The sequence below is a fragment of the Oculina patagonica genome, chromosome 12 (genome assembly GCF_052425735.1).
Source record: "Oculina patagonica isolate OP01 chromosome 12, crgOcupat, whole genome shotgun sequence".
Classification (NCBI taxonomy): Eukaryota; Metazoa; Cnidaria; class Anthozoa; order Scleractinia; family Oculinidae; genus Oculina; species Oculina patagonica.
This window is the reverse complement of record NC_135769.1, coordinates 12,082,884-12,104,523: the sequence shown is the minus strand read 5'-3', so window position 1 is coordinate 12,104,523 and position 21,640 is coordinate 12,082,884. Positions and strand designations below refer to the sequence as shown.

The following is a 21,640-nucleotide window of genomic DNA, read 5'->3' as shown; positions in this document are numbered from 1 at the left end:
GCCAAGTGGCGAAAACTCGGCAAAAATCTATTGACACTGCCGTGGAAAGAGCAACTTAAGACGAGTAACGAAAATGGATAAGGTAGTGAGTCATACACAGTCGGATAAATTTTTGCCCCTGGTATTCAAGCTTCTGTAAAACGACCCACAATCTTGGCTGTTTTACTGATTTTGAGGTGCTCTTTGTTCAAGCAGTATCGATCTCGACAAATTTTCTTCACAAAGCCAACATCAAAAGTTATTAAATAAATCATGGGAGGGTCCATTGATGACATCAACCACTGTAAGCCGCTTGGCGACTAATGATTGGTTGTTGACAAGGTGATGGCAATTTCTGGAGGGAATTTCGCGTGTTAAAAAGTGCTGCACGAGTAAGTATTGTCAAATAGAAATCAACGCTCTCTGAACATACAAGTTAATCTTGAAGCACTGAAAAAGCACTAAAACAAAAGACTAGACAGTGGTCTAAATGAAATTTAAATAGTCTAATTGGTCGTTTGCAGTCGAATGCTTTCAGAGATACTAAAAGTAAAGCGTTCTGAAATTTGTGACTGGCTTTTAAAATTAATTTCGCAAAACTGCCCTTAGGCTAATAATTGTCGGGTTTTTCTCCCGTCTCTTCGTTCTATTTTAGTCTTATTGCTGTGCTTAGATTGCGTGCAAGAAAAGAAAAACCGTTTGCAGTCTGATTTATATTTTGTCAGCTGACCTTTCTTTGCGTTCACCTGTTTGCTAATGGCTTATAACAATGATTCGAATTTAGAGCACTAGTGATTATTAAGCGCCAGTCGCACTAATTTTGGCACTAAATAGGAGTAGCGTGGAAATTTTTCAAGTGACTAAACATGTTGCAGATAATCCGCGGCCTCTGTGCCAATAAATGTTTTAAAAAAATCGCACGCTTTTAATTTACGAAAGGTCGTCAAGCCGGCTTTATATTTATAGCTTGAACAAAGAGGGTTTGAAAAGGGGGTGCGCTTCTGGGAGAAGGAGGGTGCTAAATTGGATTTATGGGATGTGAAAGTTTTTAATTGAAAAAACCGTTTGTCGTTAATAAATTGTCTTTTAAATTAATTGTTTCTGCCGTTGTTGCCCAGACTAATAGGGGAAAGGCTAGGGGAAGTCTTTACTGCCGCGTTGGCCAAATTAATTTTATTGGGCGTAAGAAAAGGCGTAAGGATAGATCGGAGGGTGTCCCGCCGCCAAATTAGCGGAATCACGCCGACTACAACTTCGCGTTTGCTCCAGATTTATTGTGCTTTGACCTTCCATCCATTTGCAACACTCAATTGTCGGAAGTGCCGGGGAAGGCATGTCAATTTTATGTATGCATTGTTTAATTTACTGTCTGAGCTTGTTTTACGTGTCAGTTCGTGTTGGCGCTTTGTCCATACTCCTATTTGGTTGCCCAGAGCTGATATTTTTTAATACGCAAAAGTGCTTAGAGAAATATTTAAGGACAGCGTCCTATTAATATTTCTTAAAATAAGATACAGCGCTAAATTGAAGTGATTAAATCTGAGCTGACAACAAAGGAATTGAACGTGAAATATTCATAAATGCGAAATGCTACTGTGGTGACGTCACAGGATGATTTCTTGTCAATGGAAGCTCGGAAGCCATGTTCAGTTTCCCCGCCATTTTGAGTAAGCGCGAATGAGCGGTCCGTAGTTGGAAGGCCTTTTGCGCGTTAAAGAAACGATTCCGTTGATTCCAAAATGAGCGAAGGCGGCGCTACTGGCAGTGCTGAAGATCTAGAGGAGGAATCCGTCTATATGTTGTGTGGTTTGTGTAAAAAGCCGCCGGTGGACACAAGCCCAAAGCTTCTGCCTTGCCTTCACTCTTTCTGTTTGAAGTGCTTGGAAGAGCGTTTTGCTGAACAGCAGCAAGAAAAGGTCCCTTCGACAACAGCTAGTGCATCGACGAACTCGATTCCAAGGCTGAAATGTCCGAATTGTGGTCAAGAGTTTTTAGTTCCTCCGAAGGGAGTCCATGGCTTCCTGGATAATCAGTTCGTGTTAGAAAACATTGGAAAATTGCAGAGAAAACAAGAAAATGTCAAGCGGTTCTGTACTTCTTGTGAAGACAACAGTCCTGCTTCGTCGTTTTGTTTGAACTGCAGTGACTGGCTCTGCGATGCTTGTGTTTCTGCCCATCAGAGAGTTCGTGTAACGAAAGACCACAAGATTCAATCAGAGGCCGAGTATTTGGAAAACTCCGAGTCCGCCGATGTGAAACCCATTTTCTGTAGCACCCATCCACAGGAGTCCTTAAAACTGTTCTGTGCAAACTGTGAGAAATTGACTTGCCGGGATTGTCAACTGCTTGAACATAAAGATCATAAATATCAATTCATTAAGGAAGCGGCAGTTAGTTATAAAGATTATCTAAGAGGACAGCTGAACCGGTTGTACGAACAAGCGCAGCCTTTGACAGATTCGATCCGTGAAGTCGAAAAAGCCGCCAAAGGTTTACAAGAAAAGGAGGAAAACATTGCATCTGAAATAAGAAAGTCGTCAGAGATGCTTGTTAAGGCTGTAAAACAGAGGGAGAACGTCTTGTTAACAGAATTGAAAGCTCTTGTACATTTTAAACACAAGCTTTTGTCCAAACAAAATAAAGACCTCAGGCTGATGCAGAAGATTCTTCAACACAATTATGGTTTTACCAGACATGTACTAAAGAATGGCAGTGACATGGGATTGTTGTACAGCAAGAGACAACTTAGCTCAAGAATTCAAAATTTATTAAGCCTCAAGTACAATGTCCTTCCAGTTGCTCACAGTGATTTGAAATTTTCAGTGGAGACAGAAAAACTGTGCTCTGTGATCTCAAAACTTGGAAGTGTCATGACACCAGCCGACCGAAATAATTCCAGCACAAGCCGACCAGATGCATCATTTCGCGGTTTATCCAATGCTAGTAGCTACGCATCACATTCAAGCAGTACTGCGATGCCAAGCCGTCCAGTCAACTCAAGTACTCCTGTTCGGCCCAACCCCATTGAAGCTCTTTCTGCCGTAAACAAGCGTCTAGGCCCACCAACCAGCCAGTCATATTCTACTAACAAATACCCTTCCCTTCAAGCCGCAATAGTTCATCCATCTGGTGCTAGTGTAACCTTAAACACTAAAGTTGGTGTCGTGCCAGCAAACAGCGTTTCTCGGTTACCATTAGCATCAGGTGGGCGCAGCCTTCCAATGAAACCAAGCAGCGCTATTTCCAATAGCACTTTTACATTTGGACAGAGAAATCCAACTGTTAGCAACTTGTCTAGCATGACATGCTCGATACCTGCAGGCCCTGTTCGAAATGGAAACACCCTCCCACTGCGACATTTTCAGGATATTGGAAGCAAAATTGGCAAGTCACCACCACCAAGACCTCCAAGCACTGGGAGCAACCACAGTCATCAGAGCTCATCCCCGCTAAGTGATTCACCTAGTTCTTTACCCAAGCAAAATGGCTGGGAGGAACAAACTGCTTCCAATGATCTACCAAGTCAAGTTTTAAAAGGTATTTTAGGAATCTTGTATGTGTATTTTTAATAGTGTGTACCAATCCTTTTTATGTATAGATACTCAATATTTTTTCTTTATCAAGAATTGTTTCCTGGGATGTAAAGGGCAGGGACTCATTTCCTCCTGTCAAGGAAATTGAAATTTATACCTTGATAAATTTGATCGTAATCTAATTTGTTTATAGATGGGTTTATGTTGTGTTATCTTTTTAAATCAAAGTGGATGTTCTTGTCGAAACATGTTCTTGAAGGTCAGTGTTCTCAAAAGGCTAAAGTACATGTTGGTATGTCAGTAATTTTCTGGGGCTTGCTTGTTTTTGTTCATGCAGATACCTTGCAAATTTCAACTCACCATAACTCATACTTGTGATGGGTTTTCACATGCAGATCTACATGTATGCAAAAAGTATTTTATTGGGCCAAAAATACAATGTAGGAAAAATTCAAGTTACAATTGAAATATCTTAATATATGTATCTACATTTTAAACATTTTTCAACCTCTCAATGACCAGATTATAATTTTTGAAATTCAAATGAAAAGTAACAATGCAGTTTATTTTTCTTTGGCCTCTGTGATGGCAGTTATTACCTGAAATTTAATTGCAGTGTCTGTGCATAACCTGTACATATTGAGTTAGACTACTGAGCTAAACAGTAAATTTAATTTTTTATGGCATTATGCATGTATTTCTACAAAATGTTGGTGTTATTGAAAGAAGAAACCAAATGAGACCAAAAAATGAAACCAAATGAGTTTAATCCTTTAAACATCTTGTGTCATTACTTTCAAGTTCAGTTTTCAATACAAAGTGTTTTTTACTGCTTGAAGCAATACAGAATACAGTAATATTGTTATTGTAATAGTATTACTCAACATGCAGTCAGCTCAGTTAAATTAATTCATTCTTACTAGATTGAAGAAATGTGAAAAATAATTGAAACTGCATTTAAAATTCTCTTGTTTAAAGAAGTTGTCTTTCAAGAAAAACTAAAATATGGAAGGTAATTGCAGATCTTTTGCCAAAATGCTGAACATTTTTTTGGTAGCAGCTTGAAATGTAGTTTAAATAATATTTTTATCACAGTCAAACATGCCACGCCTTTGCCACTGATAAATTATTATTGTTGGATCAAATTTCGATGTCTTTCCCTCTTTGTTTGGCATCTAATTCTTTGATTTTTGTTGCATTTCTTTGTTTGTTAGGCATTCAAAAATAATCAAGATTGTTTGGGAGGTTTGTTGAGAAATTGCATTTAGTGAGTTGTATGCCATTTGTTATGTTGTATTTCTCTGTACTTGACATTGTTGGATGTTCATTTACCTTGATTGCCATCTTGCAAGCAATCTAAACAAGTTTTTCTCAAAAAGAACTATAATTCCAGGGGCAGCTCTCAAATTTTGTTTGGCTGTGGCAGTTGCATGCTAGTTGCATAGCCAGTTGCATCTTTTTTTAAAGAATTAGTTGGCAGATGACTTGCCTGGGTATGCCACCCATCGGCAAATGAACATAAAAAGATACTTGCTTGGCAGGAAAATCTACTTGTCACAGACAACCAGATTAGAACTTGCCAGAGCTTTCTCTGTGGTACTTACTCATATGTAAATGTATATGATTTTGATTGACTTAAGTCTTTTCCCGGCGTGCCCAATCAATGAAATTCGATAATCGATAAAATCGATTGTAATCGATAATAATCGATAGCAATTAATTGATTGATATCGGAAATCGAAATCGGATATCGGAAATCGTCCATTGGCAATTGAGTCTAACCTTTTGTATTTTTTCCTCTTCCGAAAAAGTGATCTGTTGTGCAATTGCTGATTCTCATCTAAATGTGTAAAAATTACGAAACACTTGATTGAAAGTGTGTTCAAAACTCTCTTCGAAATGTTTAATCAGTTGAAACCCGTGATTTGCGGACAATACCCTCTAAATAGCCCTCCATAATCTCTGATGTGAACAGACGCGGATTTGTTAAACAACGTTTTCTGAAATTACCGACTTCTTCAATTAAAAAGAGACCCGGCCATTTCCCGCTTTTTCCACGTATAGACTGACTTTACTCCAAGCTTAGTATCACAGGTTCGCAGGAGCTTTCACTGGTATCCAACTCTACCGGGAACTCTATCAAAATTACAACACTCTTGGACGTTGCTAGCTCTTTTTATTTTGTTTAATCATGAAAAGGCGATTTAAATTCCATCAGAATGGGCACTCGTGGTAGCCCTTCACAATAGCCTCTATTATTAGTACGTTCATTTCGTGCTTTGTTTGACTCGCAGAACTTCGATTTGACTAACTTAGTAAAAGGATGCGTAACGTATCGCATTACAAATGTTGCAAGAATTGATAAATGGTTCATTTATTTATCATAACCGATAATAATCGATAAAATCGATGAAAATCGATACAATTAAGAGGACGTGAATTGTGAGTATCGATTTTTATCGATTAATGGAACCAATCGATATTAATCGATTGATGTTTATCGATTATATTGATTATATCGATTGGTTTCCGATGATCGATTTTCATCGATTGGACAGGCCGGGAGTCTTTTGAACCTCTATAACTTGGAAAATTTATCTGTTTGACAGCAGTCATCAGGGTGCAAATAAAATGGATTTTCCAGCTTACCGTTATGTGCTACCCCGGAGGCATCTGCCAATGTTACTTACCCATGCATTGAGCAATTAATGGATAAAATTGACTACCCCGCCAGGAAAATCCACTAGCCCCAGGCTATCAGACAGGACTTTCTTTGCAGGTTGAGTCATGCCCAGTAATTTACTTGACCAGAAAAATAGAGAATAAGCTATTAATAACAGCTGTAAAGAACATGTTATATAATTAAAGTTGCTGTCAAAAGTAATCTAATCTTTAGGCTCATGAATGGCATAGCTGTTTTCCTAAAAAGAGTTACAAAATTGAAAATGTAACAAATTTGATCAGAGTTACTTGTACAGAGTTTCAAAGTCAGTCTAAATCCCATACATATCCTGTAATTTAGTGGTGTTTACTCCCTGTCAAGATGGTGCTGAAAACCATTGAAGGGTCTACCAACTGAAGCCTTCTCCAGAAAAGTTAAGTTTAAAACCATTGCATGCCTGACAAACCAAAGAACATTAAATCTTCCAACCAAAAAAAACCCAAACAAACAAAAAAAACTTGAGATCTCCAGCTGGTAACAATGCTATAGTCACACCTTGTACTTGATTATGTTTGACTCCCATGTCAAATCCTAAAACCATGGCTTGCGTAATGTATCATTGAATTTTTACAAGTTGTTTGCATGCATAAAAGTTCTACAGTGCAAAGTGGTTTAAAAGAAAACCTGCTTGTTTCTGAAAATTCTGTCCATTATGTCAGATACTTATTATATATTAATGCGCTGTATGTGACAAAATTTTGTCATTGTTTTTACTGGTGAAATTACTGGTTCTTCAAGCTTTGTTTGTTAGATCTGGAGGTTTGTTATATATCTTAGGTAACGTTGTGTTATTCCTCCCAAAATGACAACAAAATCTCACCTGGGAGAAACATGACTTGAAGGGCCCTGTAACTGATATATGAAATGCTCTCTTTTTCTTTGACTACAGACATATTTTATTTTAGTGTTGTTGAATTTTTAATTATAGGCGATTGATGACCAAGAGATTACTGCACCATTGTTTTATTTAATCACCACACATCGTAGGGTCTCATCTGAGTAGAACCACTTTTGTACAACATAATAAACAGTCACACATTAAAGTACTGCTCAGTAGCTTTCAATTGAATTTTCACACACTTGGATTTCATCCACAGACTGAAAGGTTTATCGTTGGGTGTTAAGGATTAAAAGTGTAGAAAATGAAGGGTATTCAGCCAGTTTTGTTTGAATCATAAATGACTAGTCATTAGTGGGCAGTTTAGAGTGCTAACGAGGAATAAACAATTCATTGTCAACTAAGTACAGCTGAAAATGGTAATGACGAGCTTCTAACGAAGTCTGATCGATCTGTTCCTTTTGTTTAACTTGTTGCGCCTTCACAAAAAGTGACAGTTTGAAAGAATCTGATTATTTATGGCTGATGAGCTGAAAAAATAGTGTGAAAAGTGAAAATGAAGATAAAAATTATAAGGAAGAAAGAAAATCAGTGGAAATGGAATTTGTGGCCACCAATGATTTTTTACATTTTGCTTTGTTTTTGTTTTGGACACACGGTGTGTGATTATTCTGTGGTATCTTACAAGTGAACACAAATTATATGATTGTTTGCTATTTTGTTTAATGTTACATTCACAGTGTTACAAATGTTACAAACTGTTGCTTTCAATCGAAAAATTGGTTGCTTTTTAAGGAGATATTGTTGCCCTGAAAATGTAAATTTAAAAGTCAGCTTCAACCACAGATTCCTGGTAAGGTTAAAACAATTGTGTTGTTACTAACATGTACCGTGTAGCTTTGTAGGTCCCAGAATATGAGGCTTTGAAAAGTGAAATTTGGTATTGAAAGTCCTTGAAATCTGTTGTTTTCATTACTGATTCCCTATTGCCAAATGGTAAATAGTCTAAAAAATAAACATAAATCCATTTTCTATAGTTATAATAATAATTATTATTGAGAGAGACTAGTAATGCAGTATGTCCTTGAAAACCGGGACATATCATTTATTGGAGCTTCTTGAAAAGTCTTGCTTTTGGTATGAAAAGGGTACAAAAATTAAAGCTTGACTATTCTTTTTAAATTCCTTTCTATTTTCTTGTGCCGAGGGTAAAAATGAACCACAATATATAAATGAGACATATGAAGTTTGATTGAAACATCAACAACAATAACAACAACATACTAATGACATGCATGTAGCACTACCCAGATCAACATAATGTCCCTGCCTGTTTATGTTAAAATAGTTTAATATTTAATATTTTTTCGAACTTTTTAATTTTTCTAGGGGCAACCTCACCTACTAGTGTTGGCGACTCTGTCCCCACAGTACCCAAACTGCTCCCTGTGTTAAAGAGAAGCAATAGTTCCCAGGGAATGCCAGACCCTGCAGTACCTCCCCCAGTGCATAAACTGCTACCAGTGTTAAAGAGGAGTAACAGTTCCCAGGGACTGCCTGAGCCTGTGGTATCCCCACCAACAAGCTCACCACCACCAGTCAAGGTCAAACAAGAAAAACCAGAATCTCCCATGGATTTCTCTCCGTGCCATGAATCCATGAAAAAGGTATGGTTTGATTTACTAAACAACACCTGAATTCTTTAAATTTATACATGTGTGTATCTGTTTTTAATTATCAGAAGTCCCCTAAATTCTCACCGGCAGTAACCAAATGTCCCAACTATTTCCATATAATTGGACAGAAATTAATGACTACCCAGTGGCAATAATAATCATATTTTATTTTTGGCAAGATGATAAAGTAAGTGTTAATTATCACTTTCTACTACTGGTACAACAAGAACTCAAATGCTTTACATCACAGCCACCGCATATGTGTTAAATTTATTTTCAATCAGTTCATTATGGTAGACCAACTTTAAAATTAAAAACAAAGTTGAAGAAACAAGAGTACTTTCCCATTTTGTATATACACACATTTTCCATTTATTTTTTTTCTCTCGGCATATTAGCATATGTTTGCTAGGGGCCTAGTCAGCCCAGTCAGCTCCGAGATTAAATAAATTTTATTGATTGATTGATTGATCAGACGGTGAGTGGATTTTACAAGTAATTTAGTTTTTAAACATCACAACTTTTTGGAAGACCATTTCTATGATGAATGTGATACAGTGTTTTAAATTTAGTTGATGATGAAACCAATGACAGCTCTTTACTTTATGGAAACCAAAACCAAACCTTATTTTAACATGTGCGGTATCTTGTTTATGAAACCATAAAAATTATAAATGGAAAACAAAAAGGTAGTAAGTAAAAGATCATACATCTATTTCAGTGCAATATCAGCATCGCCAAAAAAGACTTTATCATAGACCATAATGTCTTTATTTTGTAACTAACAAATGGTTACTTGTGTCATGAACATTTCCTGCCATATGGGGTCTTGAATGTTGCATTTTAATTATCGTTGTTATCTTAAAATATTGAGTTACATGTAATTCTACTAATAATATTATTATAATACTATACATTCTTATGATAACAGTGCCTAATTCTAAATATTGTTTATGTTAGTCTGATATAACCTCTTTCCTTTGAGTGTGCACAAATGGAAACATGATCCCATGATGAAAACACTTGTGAAAGTTTGAGAAAGTGCCAAACGGCTGTGAATACCCAAAGCTGTTGTCTCTGCACCTTTTCTGATACTCTTGACTATCCCCTTATGTTACCTCAATAGAAACAATGAAAAAGTTTTCTCTTTCTGTAAAGAACATCAACATTGAATCTTAAGTCTGCCATAATCTACTTCAGGCCTGGTGATGGATTGCATTTTATTATTTTGGATCAATAAAAACTAAAAGATGTTATCAGTGTTGTTTTGGATCTATGGCTTTCATTATTTGGTTTTCTGTCCAGGACCTGTAAATCTGGTGCTACATGTAAATAAATTTAAATGTTCTAAACATCTTGAACTCTTTTTCTTTCATTGATTGCATGACTGATTGGAATGTACAATTTACAGCAGCAACAAGAAGATGCCACTAGTGGAGAGAGTGGAATTGATGAAACCAGTTCAAATGACGACTGGTGTGCTGTGTGCCGTAATGGTGGAGAACTGCTTTGCTGCGACACTTGCCCACGAGTGTTCCACCTGCAGTGTCATGTGCCCTGCCTTCCTGCTCTTCCAAGGTATTCTTGTGTTTAAGGATGTACAATTTGAACATTGCTTGAAAATAATCCAAGCACAGTGAGTTTCAAATGTTCTGGTGTGGGTAATTTGAAGAATGCAGAACAACCGTTTCCCTGGCACAGACTAACCCTTACCAGGTTAAGTTAACTCTAACAAAGCTAATCTTAACCCTAATAGTAAGCATTAAACTAGTTCATAACAAAGCATTAAAAACTGCAGTTTGTGTTCTGTATTCTGCAAATACACACACACCAAATTTATGCTTTGTTAACTTTTGAATTGTCTTTTCATAATATATCAGTGCAACTCTTTGTCACATTAATTAAACGTGTACTTGTGTTTTACATGAAACTGACTTTGATTTTCTGCAGTGACTCATGGAGTTGTGGTTTATGTCAGCAAGTTGACTGGAAAGCATTAAAACAGAAAGGTATGTTTAGTTGGCAAATTTTTATTTAGCAAAGTTCAGGTTATTTACTGTTTATGTACCAATATTCAAGGGTTGTTTCATTTACCAATTCCTTTTTACCCAATAGATAAGGAAAGCATCCTTCCAGGCAATAAAAGGCGATCTTCTTGTAATGGTCTGACAGAGTACGAGAGAAAGGTAATAGCTTATTTGTTATCATAGTACCTGTAGCCAGGCTGTTATAGCGAATTCGGTTGATGTCAAAACTATTATTGATTTTACAGTAACCGACAGGAATATTGCATGCTCACTGGATGAGAGTATAGACCATGAGATTAATATAACCTGCAACATATGCTCGATTACCAGCTGCTTTTTGGAAAATTAGTCCACACTCTTTGCCCAAATGCACAGCTGGATGAGTGGACTTTGGAATTGTTAATTTCCACCAATGAGAAATGTGCCTGCCTTAATCGGGCAGGTGATATAAATTATCTTTTATGGATAAATTATGAAAAGCCTGCAAATACAGCCGCCACTCATCAGGCAAGAATTTACATGAAAGTTACTTACCCAGCGGAAAAATCTACTTGTCCTGGATAACTGGACGACACTTTTTTCTAGCCCTGACAAGTTGTTTCTGGGGATGAGATTTAGACAGAAAGCCATAAGGGTTGAAACGTGTAACGCGCACGCACAGCGTTTGAATATTCATTTTGCTAAGTACCATATTTGGAAACACGAAGAATTTGTACGCGAATGCTTTATACACGTAATGACACACGCAACATAATTTTTGGTTTTGCGGTAAGTTGCTTGAGTTTCGACCTAAACGCCGTATGTTTCTAACAGAAACTAAAGAAATACATTAAGAGTATCGAAGCGAAGTTCTCCAGACTACTTCAAGAAGATGAAACAGGAGAATATAACCAAATTTAACTTTATTCAACCAAGCTTGTTCAAAAACAAGATTATGCCATCGAGCGCGAGCTAGCGCGCGCTGTGAATTTAATCCAAATATAGTAATTTTGATTGGTTAAATGTTTCTCGTGATTTTCCAAATATGGTACTTAGTGTAAACGAATGTGCAAACGCTTTGTACAATGCGAATCATAGGGAGTTACACGTTTTAACTCTTATGGGTTTCTGATTTAGATAAATTCATAATGCAATAATTTTCTAGGATTATGTAATCTGTCTTTTCTTGACATTTGAATTTATTGTTGGCACATGTTATACTTCTGAGTTCATGTTTATTAATTTATCTCTGAAGGGAATATAGTGTTAAACTTAAACATGATGTTTTTGTTTAAGGTTTGTGAAAAGATTCTACTTGAGCTGTTTTGTCACTCAGACAGTATTCCATTTCAACAGAGAGTTAGCAAATCGGTTAGTAGCACTATATATTTAATAGATACATTCCCCCTAAAAAACCCTCAATAATATGTAGCGATCCCAGCTAAGATTTCTTTTCAACATATACATGTTTGTGTTTGGCTTGGGTTTCTACCTTATTGCTATTAATTTTCATGGGAATTTAAGTTTGCGAAAAATTGAATGCCTGGGCATATTTTGTTGGACTTAATTTTCACAATTTGTCCAACAATCAACACAGAAGTTGGCAGCTACTTTTATTTGGTATTTATATTATACGTTAATTTCTTAACAAATTTCCTGAAAATTAGTTAAGACCCCCTTGGGAAATGTCATCGGCTCTGCATGCACTGCATGCCGTTTATTTGAAGAAGTGGGGAGCAACATCAACACCAAAGATGGCTTGGCTTATATGCAATTTTTTGTTTTGTGCTTGGCACTTGTTTGTTTTCATTGTTGTTGTTGAACTTCTGATTGGTGTATTGTGTTATTTGTATTATTTTGTTGTGATTATTCAGGTGTGATAACTTTGGTTTTGGTTTTAGTTTAGAGCAGTTTTCAGTTGGGTATCAAAAGTTATTCACATTTTCTTTGGTTTTGCATTTCTACACTTAGTGATCCGTTTAAAAATCTTGTGCAACTTTCTCATCAAATCAGAAGTAAAACCAAAACCAGTTGTGGCTCGTTCACACATGTTTTGCCTGGATTTGCAGCCTACTTGTTTTTAGTTTGAGTTTTGATTGGTTGAATGGATTGGTGTTTTGGAATTTCAGAAAACCAACAACTTTAGTTTTCCGACACTCATTTGAAAACCGCTCTAGAAAACCACTCTTAGAAGACACCCTATTGACGTGTACCCCTACCTTTTTCAGATTTACCCCTAATTTGTCCTAATGGTACCCATGTTTGCCTGTCCTGATGCAAACACGAAACAGTTTGGGAGAGTTCAAAAGTCTGTGTAACCAAGCTGCAGTTGCAGTATAAATAGCACTAATGTTTAAATTCTCCTTAGATTTCCCTTGTGTTTGTATCAGGCTATGTAAACAAAAAGTGATTGTTAAAATGCAATGACGCATCATAGCTGTGTATACATAGTCTCAATAAGCAACTGCACAACCAATCAGCATGGATTACATGTATAATAAGATTATTATAAAATGCTGTGTTTGTTTTTATTAGTAAATCTAAAACAACATTCTTTCATCAACTTTCTACTAGGTTCCTAATTACTACAAAGTCATCACACATCCCATGGATTTGTCAAATGTTCGTGCCAAGCTTCAAACACAGAACTTTGCACACTATCAAACCTTTAGCGAGTTTGTTGGTGATTGCCGTCTCATATTTGATAATTGTGCAATATTTAATGAAGTAAGTATAGTATTTATTGTTATTACTGAAAATACTGGAACCAGTAGTGCGATCGGTAGAAGACATTTAAAGAAGATTGTTTAAAGCCGATCTGTTTTTCTTTACTAAATTTCGATGACATCTGTTCACCTTCATCAGAGTTAGTGAAAGTTTGTTGGAGCTCGCGCTATCAATCCGTGCGTTAGTGCGACATTTTAATTTTGAATTAACGGCACATAAAGGCGAGGAAAAGCTTTGCGTTCGTTGATAGCATCGCTGTCCAAAGTGGAATGAACGCAAAGCTTTTCCTCGCGCTTATGTGTCGTTAATTCAAAATTAAAATGTCGCACTAACGCACGGATTGGTAGCGCGAGCTCCAACAAACTTTCACTAACTCTGATGAAGGTGAACAGATGTCACCGAAAATTTAGTAAAGAAAAACAGATCGGCTTTAAACAATCTTCTTTAAATATTTATTGTTACATTAGTATAAAACGTTTTCTTATGTTTATAGAACTTTATGCTCTTGTTATGATTTAATTTTTAATAATTAGTTTTCTACAAGCAGGGCAAAATTGAACCACAACATACACTATGTACAATTTAATTTTTTTTATGCATCCTATTTCATTTCATAGGCCACATCCGAAGTTGGAAAAATGGGGCGCAATCTTGAAGTATATTTTGACACTGTGCTGAAAAAGTACATGCCTGATTTTGTTGAACAAACTGGAGAACCAAAACCAAAGAGAAAGAAAGATGAAGCAAGAATGTTCATACTTAACCCATAACTTAATATAGTTATTTTATTACCTGTCGTTGTTAGAATTGAACATTCAAGCACTAGCAAATCAACTCATGCTAAAGAGAGGAAAAATAATTTGTGCTTGGAAGACAGTGATAATAATCATTGCATTCATGTTGAGGATGTTGTAAATAAATTATGCTACATGTAGTACTCCAAATATATTTGTGTGCACAACAGTTTTAGTGGCAGAATATTGGTTGTCTCAATTGAAACACAGCTTTCACCACCATTTTTTAGTTTTTAACTTTTTGTTGTTTATTTCATTGGTTTTAGCACAAACAAAAATGTGCAGGTTAACTTGTTTTTAATTAAAATCATTTGTTTCCAAAAGTGAACATGTTGACATCAAATAGCACTTCTGCATGTTTATGTCAGACTTGGCTAATTTTGCCCCCAGCCTTGCTTTCAAGGTGCAAATTTTTAAGCTTTATCATAAACAAATTCCAAAAGCGGCATAGTTGAAATGATACTACCATGAAAACAGTATGGTTTGGAAGAAATTTGTGAACATGAGGCTTGAGGATGAATTCTGAACAACTGTCATATCATACGTAAGGCCTATAACTCCTTTCAATAGTTTAGGTGGCAAAAATATAAGGGGTTTTATCAGAATTTAAATTATTCCAATCAGTTCAAGGGAAATTAATATTTTAAGGCTGGGGCTTGAATGATTAAAGAAAACCAACATTGCCATTGTCATCATCATCATCATCATCATTTTTTCCGCCAACTGGGAATTACACTGAAAGGTCTAAAATAAAACCAACAGAACACTTAGTGCAAATAGTTCTGTGTTGTTGTCAGTTTTCAGCACCAAGATATTGTGTAGAGTTCTTCATGTATCATTACTCTAAAGAGATAGATAAATTGCTTTGCTGTTTAAGTATGGTGCCACCTTTTGATAGTGTGCACATGTTCTTCGTGCCAAGGGTTCCTGCTCATCTATGTCATGATTTCACACAAATTTGGACTGTACCATTACACTTTCTATTACAATCTGTTACCACAATAAGACTTGCTTTAAGCCATGTAAATCATGCCAATCGTTTAGCATAACCCACTGAATTTTAGCACAACTCACAATAGCAGGGTGCAAAAAATTTAAAATTCCAGGTTACCCTTACTGGCTTAACTTTGTCAGGAAAGTGAAGGACAATTCCACTATCCGCTAGCCCTGGGCTATTGGACAGGACTTTCTTTGCACGTTGAATGGCTATGCCACCAAATTAACTACACCAAGAAAGCTAAAACAAATAACAAAAAAAAAACAGGTTTTCTGCAGGACCATCCATGATGCCCAAAATGTGTGTGCACTATAAACAAAAGGCAACACCATCCCCAAATTAGATCAGTAACTGGGTTGTGCTATCAGAAAAAATATGATAAAGCCACTCTACTCTAAAGATAATCAGCTTTTAAGGCTGGCCCAAACGAGGATGAGAGTTAACGAGAGCTGACTCCCATGAGAGGTTTCGTCAACTCTCATCGACTATCATCAACTCGGGCGACTATCATCAACTGGTGCCAAACGAGAATGGGAGTCTGTCAAACTCTTATCGACTCTTATGAAAAGTTTGTGCACATTCAAAGTCGATGAGAGTGCATGAGAGTCGATGAGAGCACATGAGAGTCGACGAGAGCACATGAGTTGACGAGAGTGCATGAGAGTTCCATGCCAAAAGGAACACTCATCCTCGTTTGGCTTGGGCTTTATAGTCTCAACCTCAAAGTCAAGTGTGTTAATACTTACTTAATAATTATCAACTTGAAGTTGGTAAACTAAGGTGAATTAACTGCCTTAGCAAATTGAGAAAATAAGTGGTAATTTTTTTCTCCAACAAAGTACTAATGCTTGAAACATTGGCCTTTCAAACTGAGTGTCGCAACTTCTGTTATCCACTCAAATTGATAATCAACTAAGTGTTTCACTTTTCCTGGCAGATGCAGCAAAGCAGTTTTTTTCAATCCCGTTTGCTTGGTCAGAATAGCAACTAAGCATTAACATTATAGTTGGACATATTTTTATAATCATCATAATTATAACAAAATAAAAATATTAGTTTTTTAGTATTTCTTTCTTTAAAATTATTCCAAAATCATAAAAATTAGACCACAAACATTTGACTTTGAGACTTATCAGGGCTTTATAATTTTTAAAGTAAAATACATGTACTGGGTCTTGGGCCTCTCCCCTATGTCTACCTCTGATGATGGTTGTGTTACAAGACAAGTTAATCAGTGCAGGAACTTAGATATCCACTGTTGCTTGTAAAACGTTTCTTGTAAAAGAAATTTTTTCTCAGTCAAGTGAACCATAGCAAGCTATGTATGTAATAACAGTGCAAAGGTTTTTTATCAGTTTATCTTGTTGTAGTGATGTGACCTTCTCATGGTTTTACTGTGTAAATTATGTTGACATTATTTTGAAAAATTGGCATGTGTTACCTTAGTCCACAACTGTATATTTTAATGAATTAGTTGGTTTTACATAGCTCTTCTGTAGCATATAGTAGAGTTCTAATAGTAATCTCAAAACATTAGAATTTGTAATGATTATTAATATTTTAGATTGAGGTGTATCACTTTGACTTGACAAAAATAATAATTTACTCAGTTATGAAGAGTAAAAAGTGTAAGGACTAGTCACGTTCAGTAAAGATATTCTCCAGTCGGCAATAAATTATTTATTAGAATTTATATTATTGCAAGTATTTAGCTGTATCTTTTCCTATTGACCAGTTAATGTAAATTTCATATTAGAGACATGACCACATATCAGTATAATATTTTGGTTAGATTTAAATTATGAGTGTTACATGTAAAGGTTGTTTTTTGTGATGATTGATTGTGGTTATGTGCACCAATTCTCCTTGGGGTTTATTATTATTTTTCTCTTGAAATTGAACAGTTAGGCAATCAGGCAAAGAATTACATTCAATCTGATTTTGTTGGATTTTCTGGGTAAAGTAGGAGCTCACACAAGGTCTCACAGGAAAGAACAAGCAACAGGAACAATGCCCCTAGCCTCCAAAACAATAGCAACTGCTACTCTAGAGGACCAGTAGAATTACGAGCTTGTAGGAGCTGCTACACGACAAATTTCTTGTGATTTCCATTGATCATACAAAAACCAGCCTTCTGCAACAACAGTTACACCATTTTGAGTGAAGAACTTGAATCTAACAAACTCATTTTTACCTCAAAATGTAATATCCTTTATTTCCCCATGCCTAAATAAATTTGTTTAAAAGCAAAAACTGCTTTGCTTGCCAATATGCAGCCAATTATACTGTAACAAGTTTTCTTGTACCATGTTAAAATTATCACAATCAGCCAAAGGATGGAATTAGTTTTGATTCAAGCATATTGGTGACTCATTTCATGTTTTAACCTGAAAATCATTTGCCACACTCATGAGTGATAACAGTAATATCGTTAAATTATTTTTTGTCATTATTCAATTGATGTAAACTGAAGTCATTCAATAAAGGAAGTGGTATTTACACGAGACTGAGAAAGTTGAAAGGTTAACTTAACAGAGCTCAGCAATGGTGGAATGGATTGCAGACCGGAACACCCATGGCTACCAACTGAGCCTAGACTGTTTTGCCGATTCAGCTGCCATCTCACAATGGATGCGAGACATGGCAACCAACACATTCACTCAACCTTGCACATCAATCTCGTCCCCAGAGGCCGCGTTCCTTTTGGTCCATGCTAGGGATCGGGACCTCTGGGCTATCCTGAAAGCCCACCACAAAGGCGTCTGAATCTGATTTGCTTTGAAAACTTGTTCGTTTCACCACTATATCCGGCACACACACACAATTAAACCAGAACCAGGATTTCCTGGTTCCGGTTTTGGATTTATCCAGAGCCGTTGAGTTTCCTGACCGCTGGTCAAGGGGAACACATGCACTGGGAACGAGATTGCCTTGCACATAGGCTTTGGAGACTCATTTTATGGGGTTTACCTGAAAAATTTGATGACCATCACATCACTTTGATGAAATCCTCCCACACCCAGCGCCACTTAGGCTGATAGCTTGGCAGCTGAAATCTGCAAAATATGTGTTTCTTGACAATTTGTTGAATAATAAAACAAATATCCTGCCCAGTCTTGCGGAATATCGTCTGATTTCAGCCCACTTGGCCTACAGTCTCGTCGGTAAGTATCCGGCAATATTCCGCACGATTTCGCAGGATAATAATTATTGTTAAAGATAGCCTCATCGGCTAAATAATTGTAATACCAGTAATTGTTTTATTCAACAAATTGTCAACCCAACACATTTTACAGCTAAAACTGTGGATATGCAGCACTTTGCACAACTTTGGACAAATCTTTGCAACCTTGGTATATTGCAGAATATCTGTTATGCAGGGATGCGAATAACAATGACTTTCTGACCATATTTGTGCATAGTGAAAGTTTGTTGAATAACAAAGCCAGATATTGGTAATGCAGGTGTTGGTAAGATAAGCATGCAGTCAGGATGAAAAATCAGCCACTGAAGAAAACAGGACCAGAACTACAAAGTTTTCTTTCAAGTTTATTATTTTGTACAGTTGTAACATTGTTTACGCTACCAGGACACATGCGCCTCCGACTTCTTTGATCTTTTCCTCAGCTCTGCGACTGAAAAACTTTGCTTTGACAATCACAGGCTGTTTTGGGAGAAGACCTTTACCAAGTACCTTGTAGTAGCCCTGAAATTAACAAGAATTACAGTTACACATACAAATCGATACTTCTAACAAGTCAATGCAAATGTATCTTAAGCTTCTTATAGAAGGCCCAAGATACAAAATCTAACAGTGATGCATGATTACATCATGTGCAAAAGCCTGTTTTTGTCCATAAGTGACCTACACTTCAAGAGCTTACATACGTCTTGGTTTCTGTAGGATGAAGTGACCAGGAGTTTTGCTACTCCCCTTAAGAGGCCACCCCAGCATTTCGTCAAGTAGCCGGAACATTTTACCAGCATCCATTTATTGAGAAAGGCACAGCATAACTGAACCTTGCCAACACTCAACCCTAGAATGCTTATCTGTCCTGTAAGGAAGCTACTGTAACAATCAAGCATGAAAGTGGGGGCTCCTAATAAAATGTTTCCAAGGAGCAGTTCATCAATCAATAATACAAGCGTTGTTTTTTACCACTGAGCATCTTTCATATTGGTGAATGTCACCACTGAACTACAGCTGTAGTAAAACAACACGTAAACTATCAATTTGCTCAAAAGGGCAGCAATTTTATTACACTGCACCCAGGGTAAAAGAACCTCTATGCACCTTTGACTGGATTTTCTAATCTTCATGGACAAGTTCGTGCTAATGCGCACAAAAAATTCATTCAATTCAATATCTTTTTTGGTGACACTTACAGCTCTGACGACATCAATAACTGGTGCAGGGCCGTCTGTTTTGTCCTTGTAGTACTGTCTGGTCTGCTCACTAACAAGGGACCACAGCTTGTCCAGGTTCACAGTTGGTTTGTGGTACTTGTTCATTGTCTTGTGAAAGTAACGCATGCCTACTTTACCAAAGTAGCCTGGATGGCTGTAAAGAGTCCAAAATCAAAAATATTAACTCTCCTCCTTGTGACATCCTTGATTTAAGGATCTTAAGACAAAACTATCAACATACAATAATGTATATAGCAGGTTTTTCTTTCTCTCATAACTTAGGAATAGAAAGGCCTAAGATAAAGGACCACCTGATTTAAAGCTGCATAGATCTGTAATTTTAACTGTTAACACCCTCACAAGCCTAAGGTTGGTTTTTGTTTAGGGTTAGTTTATAGCCAGCATTTTATACTGACTAAACTGCTGATCAAAAATATGGCAAAAAACTCTGGCCTGGGGCACAGACTGTTTTAGCAAAACCCCTCACAAGAGAAAACCATTTAGTACAAGTACTATGAGCAAGAAGATCACCTAGAGTACTGCTACATTTTGAAAGCTTGAAAGTCAATCACAATATGTTTGAAATGTACGGTTTAATGAAGAATATTTTTCTCCCCAGTAATAGTTAACAATTATTCACTGAAGTGGAGGTGAATAGTGGTGGATATTTACTGAGGTGCTTCACGGCTTGGTAAATATCCACCACATTTACCGACACTGAGGTGAATAATTATTGTTTTAGAACTACCACACAAGTTGAATAACAAGCGAACTAAAACAACACTTTTAGTAAACAAAGCGACATGCAAAAGCAGTTTGTTTCTCTTTAGCTGCTCAGAGGTGAATAGTACTTTGCTAATCACCTCCCAGTTAACCAATCAGTGTGCGCGAAAAGCACTATTCACTTGTGTGGTATATACTAAAAAAATATATGGAAAGGAACCTCGATATAACGGAACCTTGTTATAGCGAACATTTTTGCCAGTCCCTTGGCTCAAAGTCATATTGAGGTTTCACTGAAATATTTTTCAGAAGTCATATGTACAACTGTGATTTAACTCACTATTTGTCAAAATTGATCCTGTGATGATGCTGTCCTCCAGCATTACCACGACCACCAGGATGTTTTCTGTGCTTTCCTGCAAACACACCAGACATACTTTACTTGGAAAATCCTACACAAGCAAACTTTTAATGTTTTTATTTTTCCAAGTGAAACAAAGCAAATTATACGGTGATATAGGTTTTCTTGCATGTTTTCAGAGTAGCCTGGCTCAGAAAGGGAAATCACATTGCCTTTTTCCCCTGTCCTTCTGCCCTCCTAGGGTAACATCAAAATTATCAAGGGCACTAAATATCATTTAGCCCTTTCTTTGAAAATTTATAAACGTTTCAAATACTAGACAGTGCTATCATTTCTTAATTCTCACATATTTCACAATTTTGCGTTAGTTTTAGGTTCTCACAAAGCAACAGAACACAAATAACATATAATTTTAGCAATGTAGAAAAGTCTTGAGATTTGCAAGCATCGCCCTGCATACGACTCTTTCTATTTGAATTGCTCGATTTCCGTCCTGAGCACAAACTTAGATAACAACTTCAGTAAAGTTTTGACTAGAAGACGCACTAACGTGTTCTATTTTGGCTTCTTTACACCGTCTTACTTACCGACGCGACCATGACCGTGACTCACATGGCCTCGCAGCTTTCGTGTCTTCTTTAGCCGCGCAGTCTAAAAGCAAAGCCACGAAAACAACTTAACAAAAGCCCTCTTCATAAACTGGGAGCATATTATCGATAAATGATAAACAATATTTTATTTCGTCTACGAGACATGATGGTATTTACATAGACGAAGGCGATGGAGGAGGATGAATTTGGAGAACCCAACTCTCCGAATACCCACCATTTTGGAAAAGAGAGAAAGAGAAAGAACAAACTGCGCTTGCGTGCCTGAT

At 36.7% G+C, this 21,640-nt stretch overlaps 3 protein-coding genes across 6 annotated transcripts in view; 2 read left to right on the top strand and 1 right to left on the bottom strand.

Moving 5' to 3' along the window:
- Positions 1–371: 371 nt before the first annotated feature.
- Positions 372–21,640, top strand: part of LOC144631619 (choline kinase alpha-like) — a 30,507-nt gene continuing 9,238 nt past the window's right edge. Inside the window, exon 1 of the mRNA XM_078490099.1 lies at positions 372–375. The gene's annotated coding sequence lies outside the window, so the exon portion shown is untranslated. The remainder of the gene's footprint in view (positions 376–21,640) is intronic.
- Positions 1,217–21,640, top strand: part of LOC144631610 (transcription intermediary factor 1-alpha-like) — a 75,307-nt gene continuing 54,883 nt past the window's right edge. For 2 of the 4 annotated variants that reach the window (XM_078490088.1, XM_078490087.1), the window contains exons 1-2: positions 1,217–3,516; positions 8,462–8,739. In XM_078490088.1, coding sequence (XP_078346214.1) covers positions 1,719–3,516; positions 8,462–8,739 — 2,076 coding nt within the window. In that variant the 5' untranslated portion in view covers positions 1,217–1,718. Of the gene's footprint in view, positions 3,517–8,461; positions 8,740–10,159; positions 10,327–10,698; positions 10,758–10,863; positions 10,935–12,050; positions 12,126–13,328; positions 13,482–14,098; positions 16,966–21,640 lie in introns of those variants that run through there. The other 2 variants (XM_078490086.1, XR_013566776.1) reach the window with 2 other exon arrangements.
- On the bottom strand, positions 18,809–21,503 carry LOC144632874 (large ribosomal subunit protein uL15-like). Its single transcript, XM_078491628.1, has 4 exons — positions 21,351–21,503; positions 20,743–20,818; positions 19,659–19,833; positions 18,809–18,978 (listed from the first exon to the last, which is right to left on the bottom strand). Exons 3-4 carry the CDS (start codon positions 19,803–19,805, stop codon positions 18,850–18,852), a joined length of 276 nt encoding a protein of 91 aa, XP_078347754.1. The 5' UTR covers positions 19,806–19,833; positions 20,743–20,818; positions 21,351–21,503; the 3' UTR covers positions 18,809–18,849.

Bases quoted from the DNA above. Each gene is read 5' to 3' on its own strand.
- LOC144632874 (XM_078491628.1), bottom strand. From the start codon at position 19,805: ATGCGTTACTTTCACAAGACAATGAACAAGTACCACAAACCAACTGTG. The intron at 18,979-19,658 runs GTAAGTGTCACC...TGTTAATTTCAG, and splicing joins TTATTGATGTCGTCAGAGCT to GGCTACTACAAGGTACTTGG.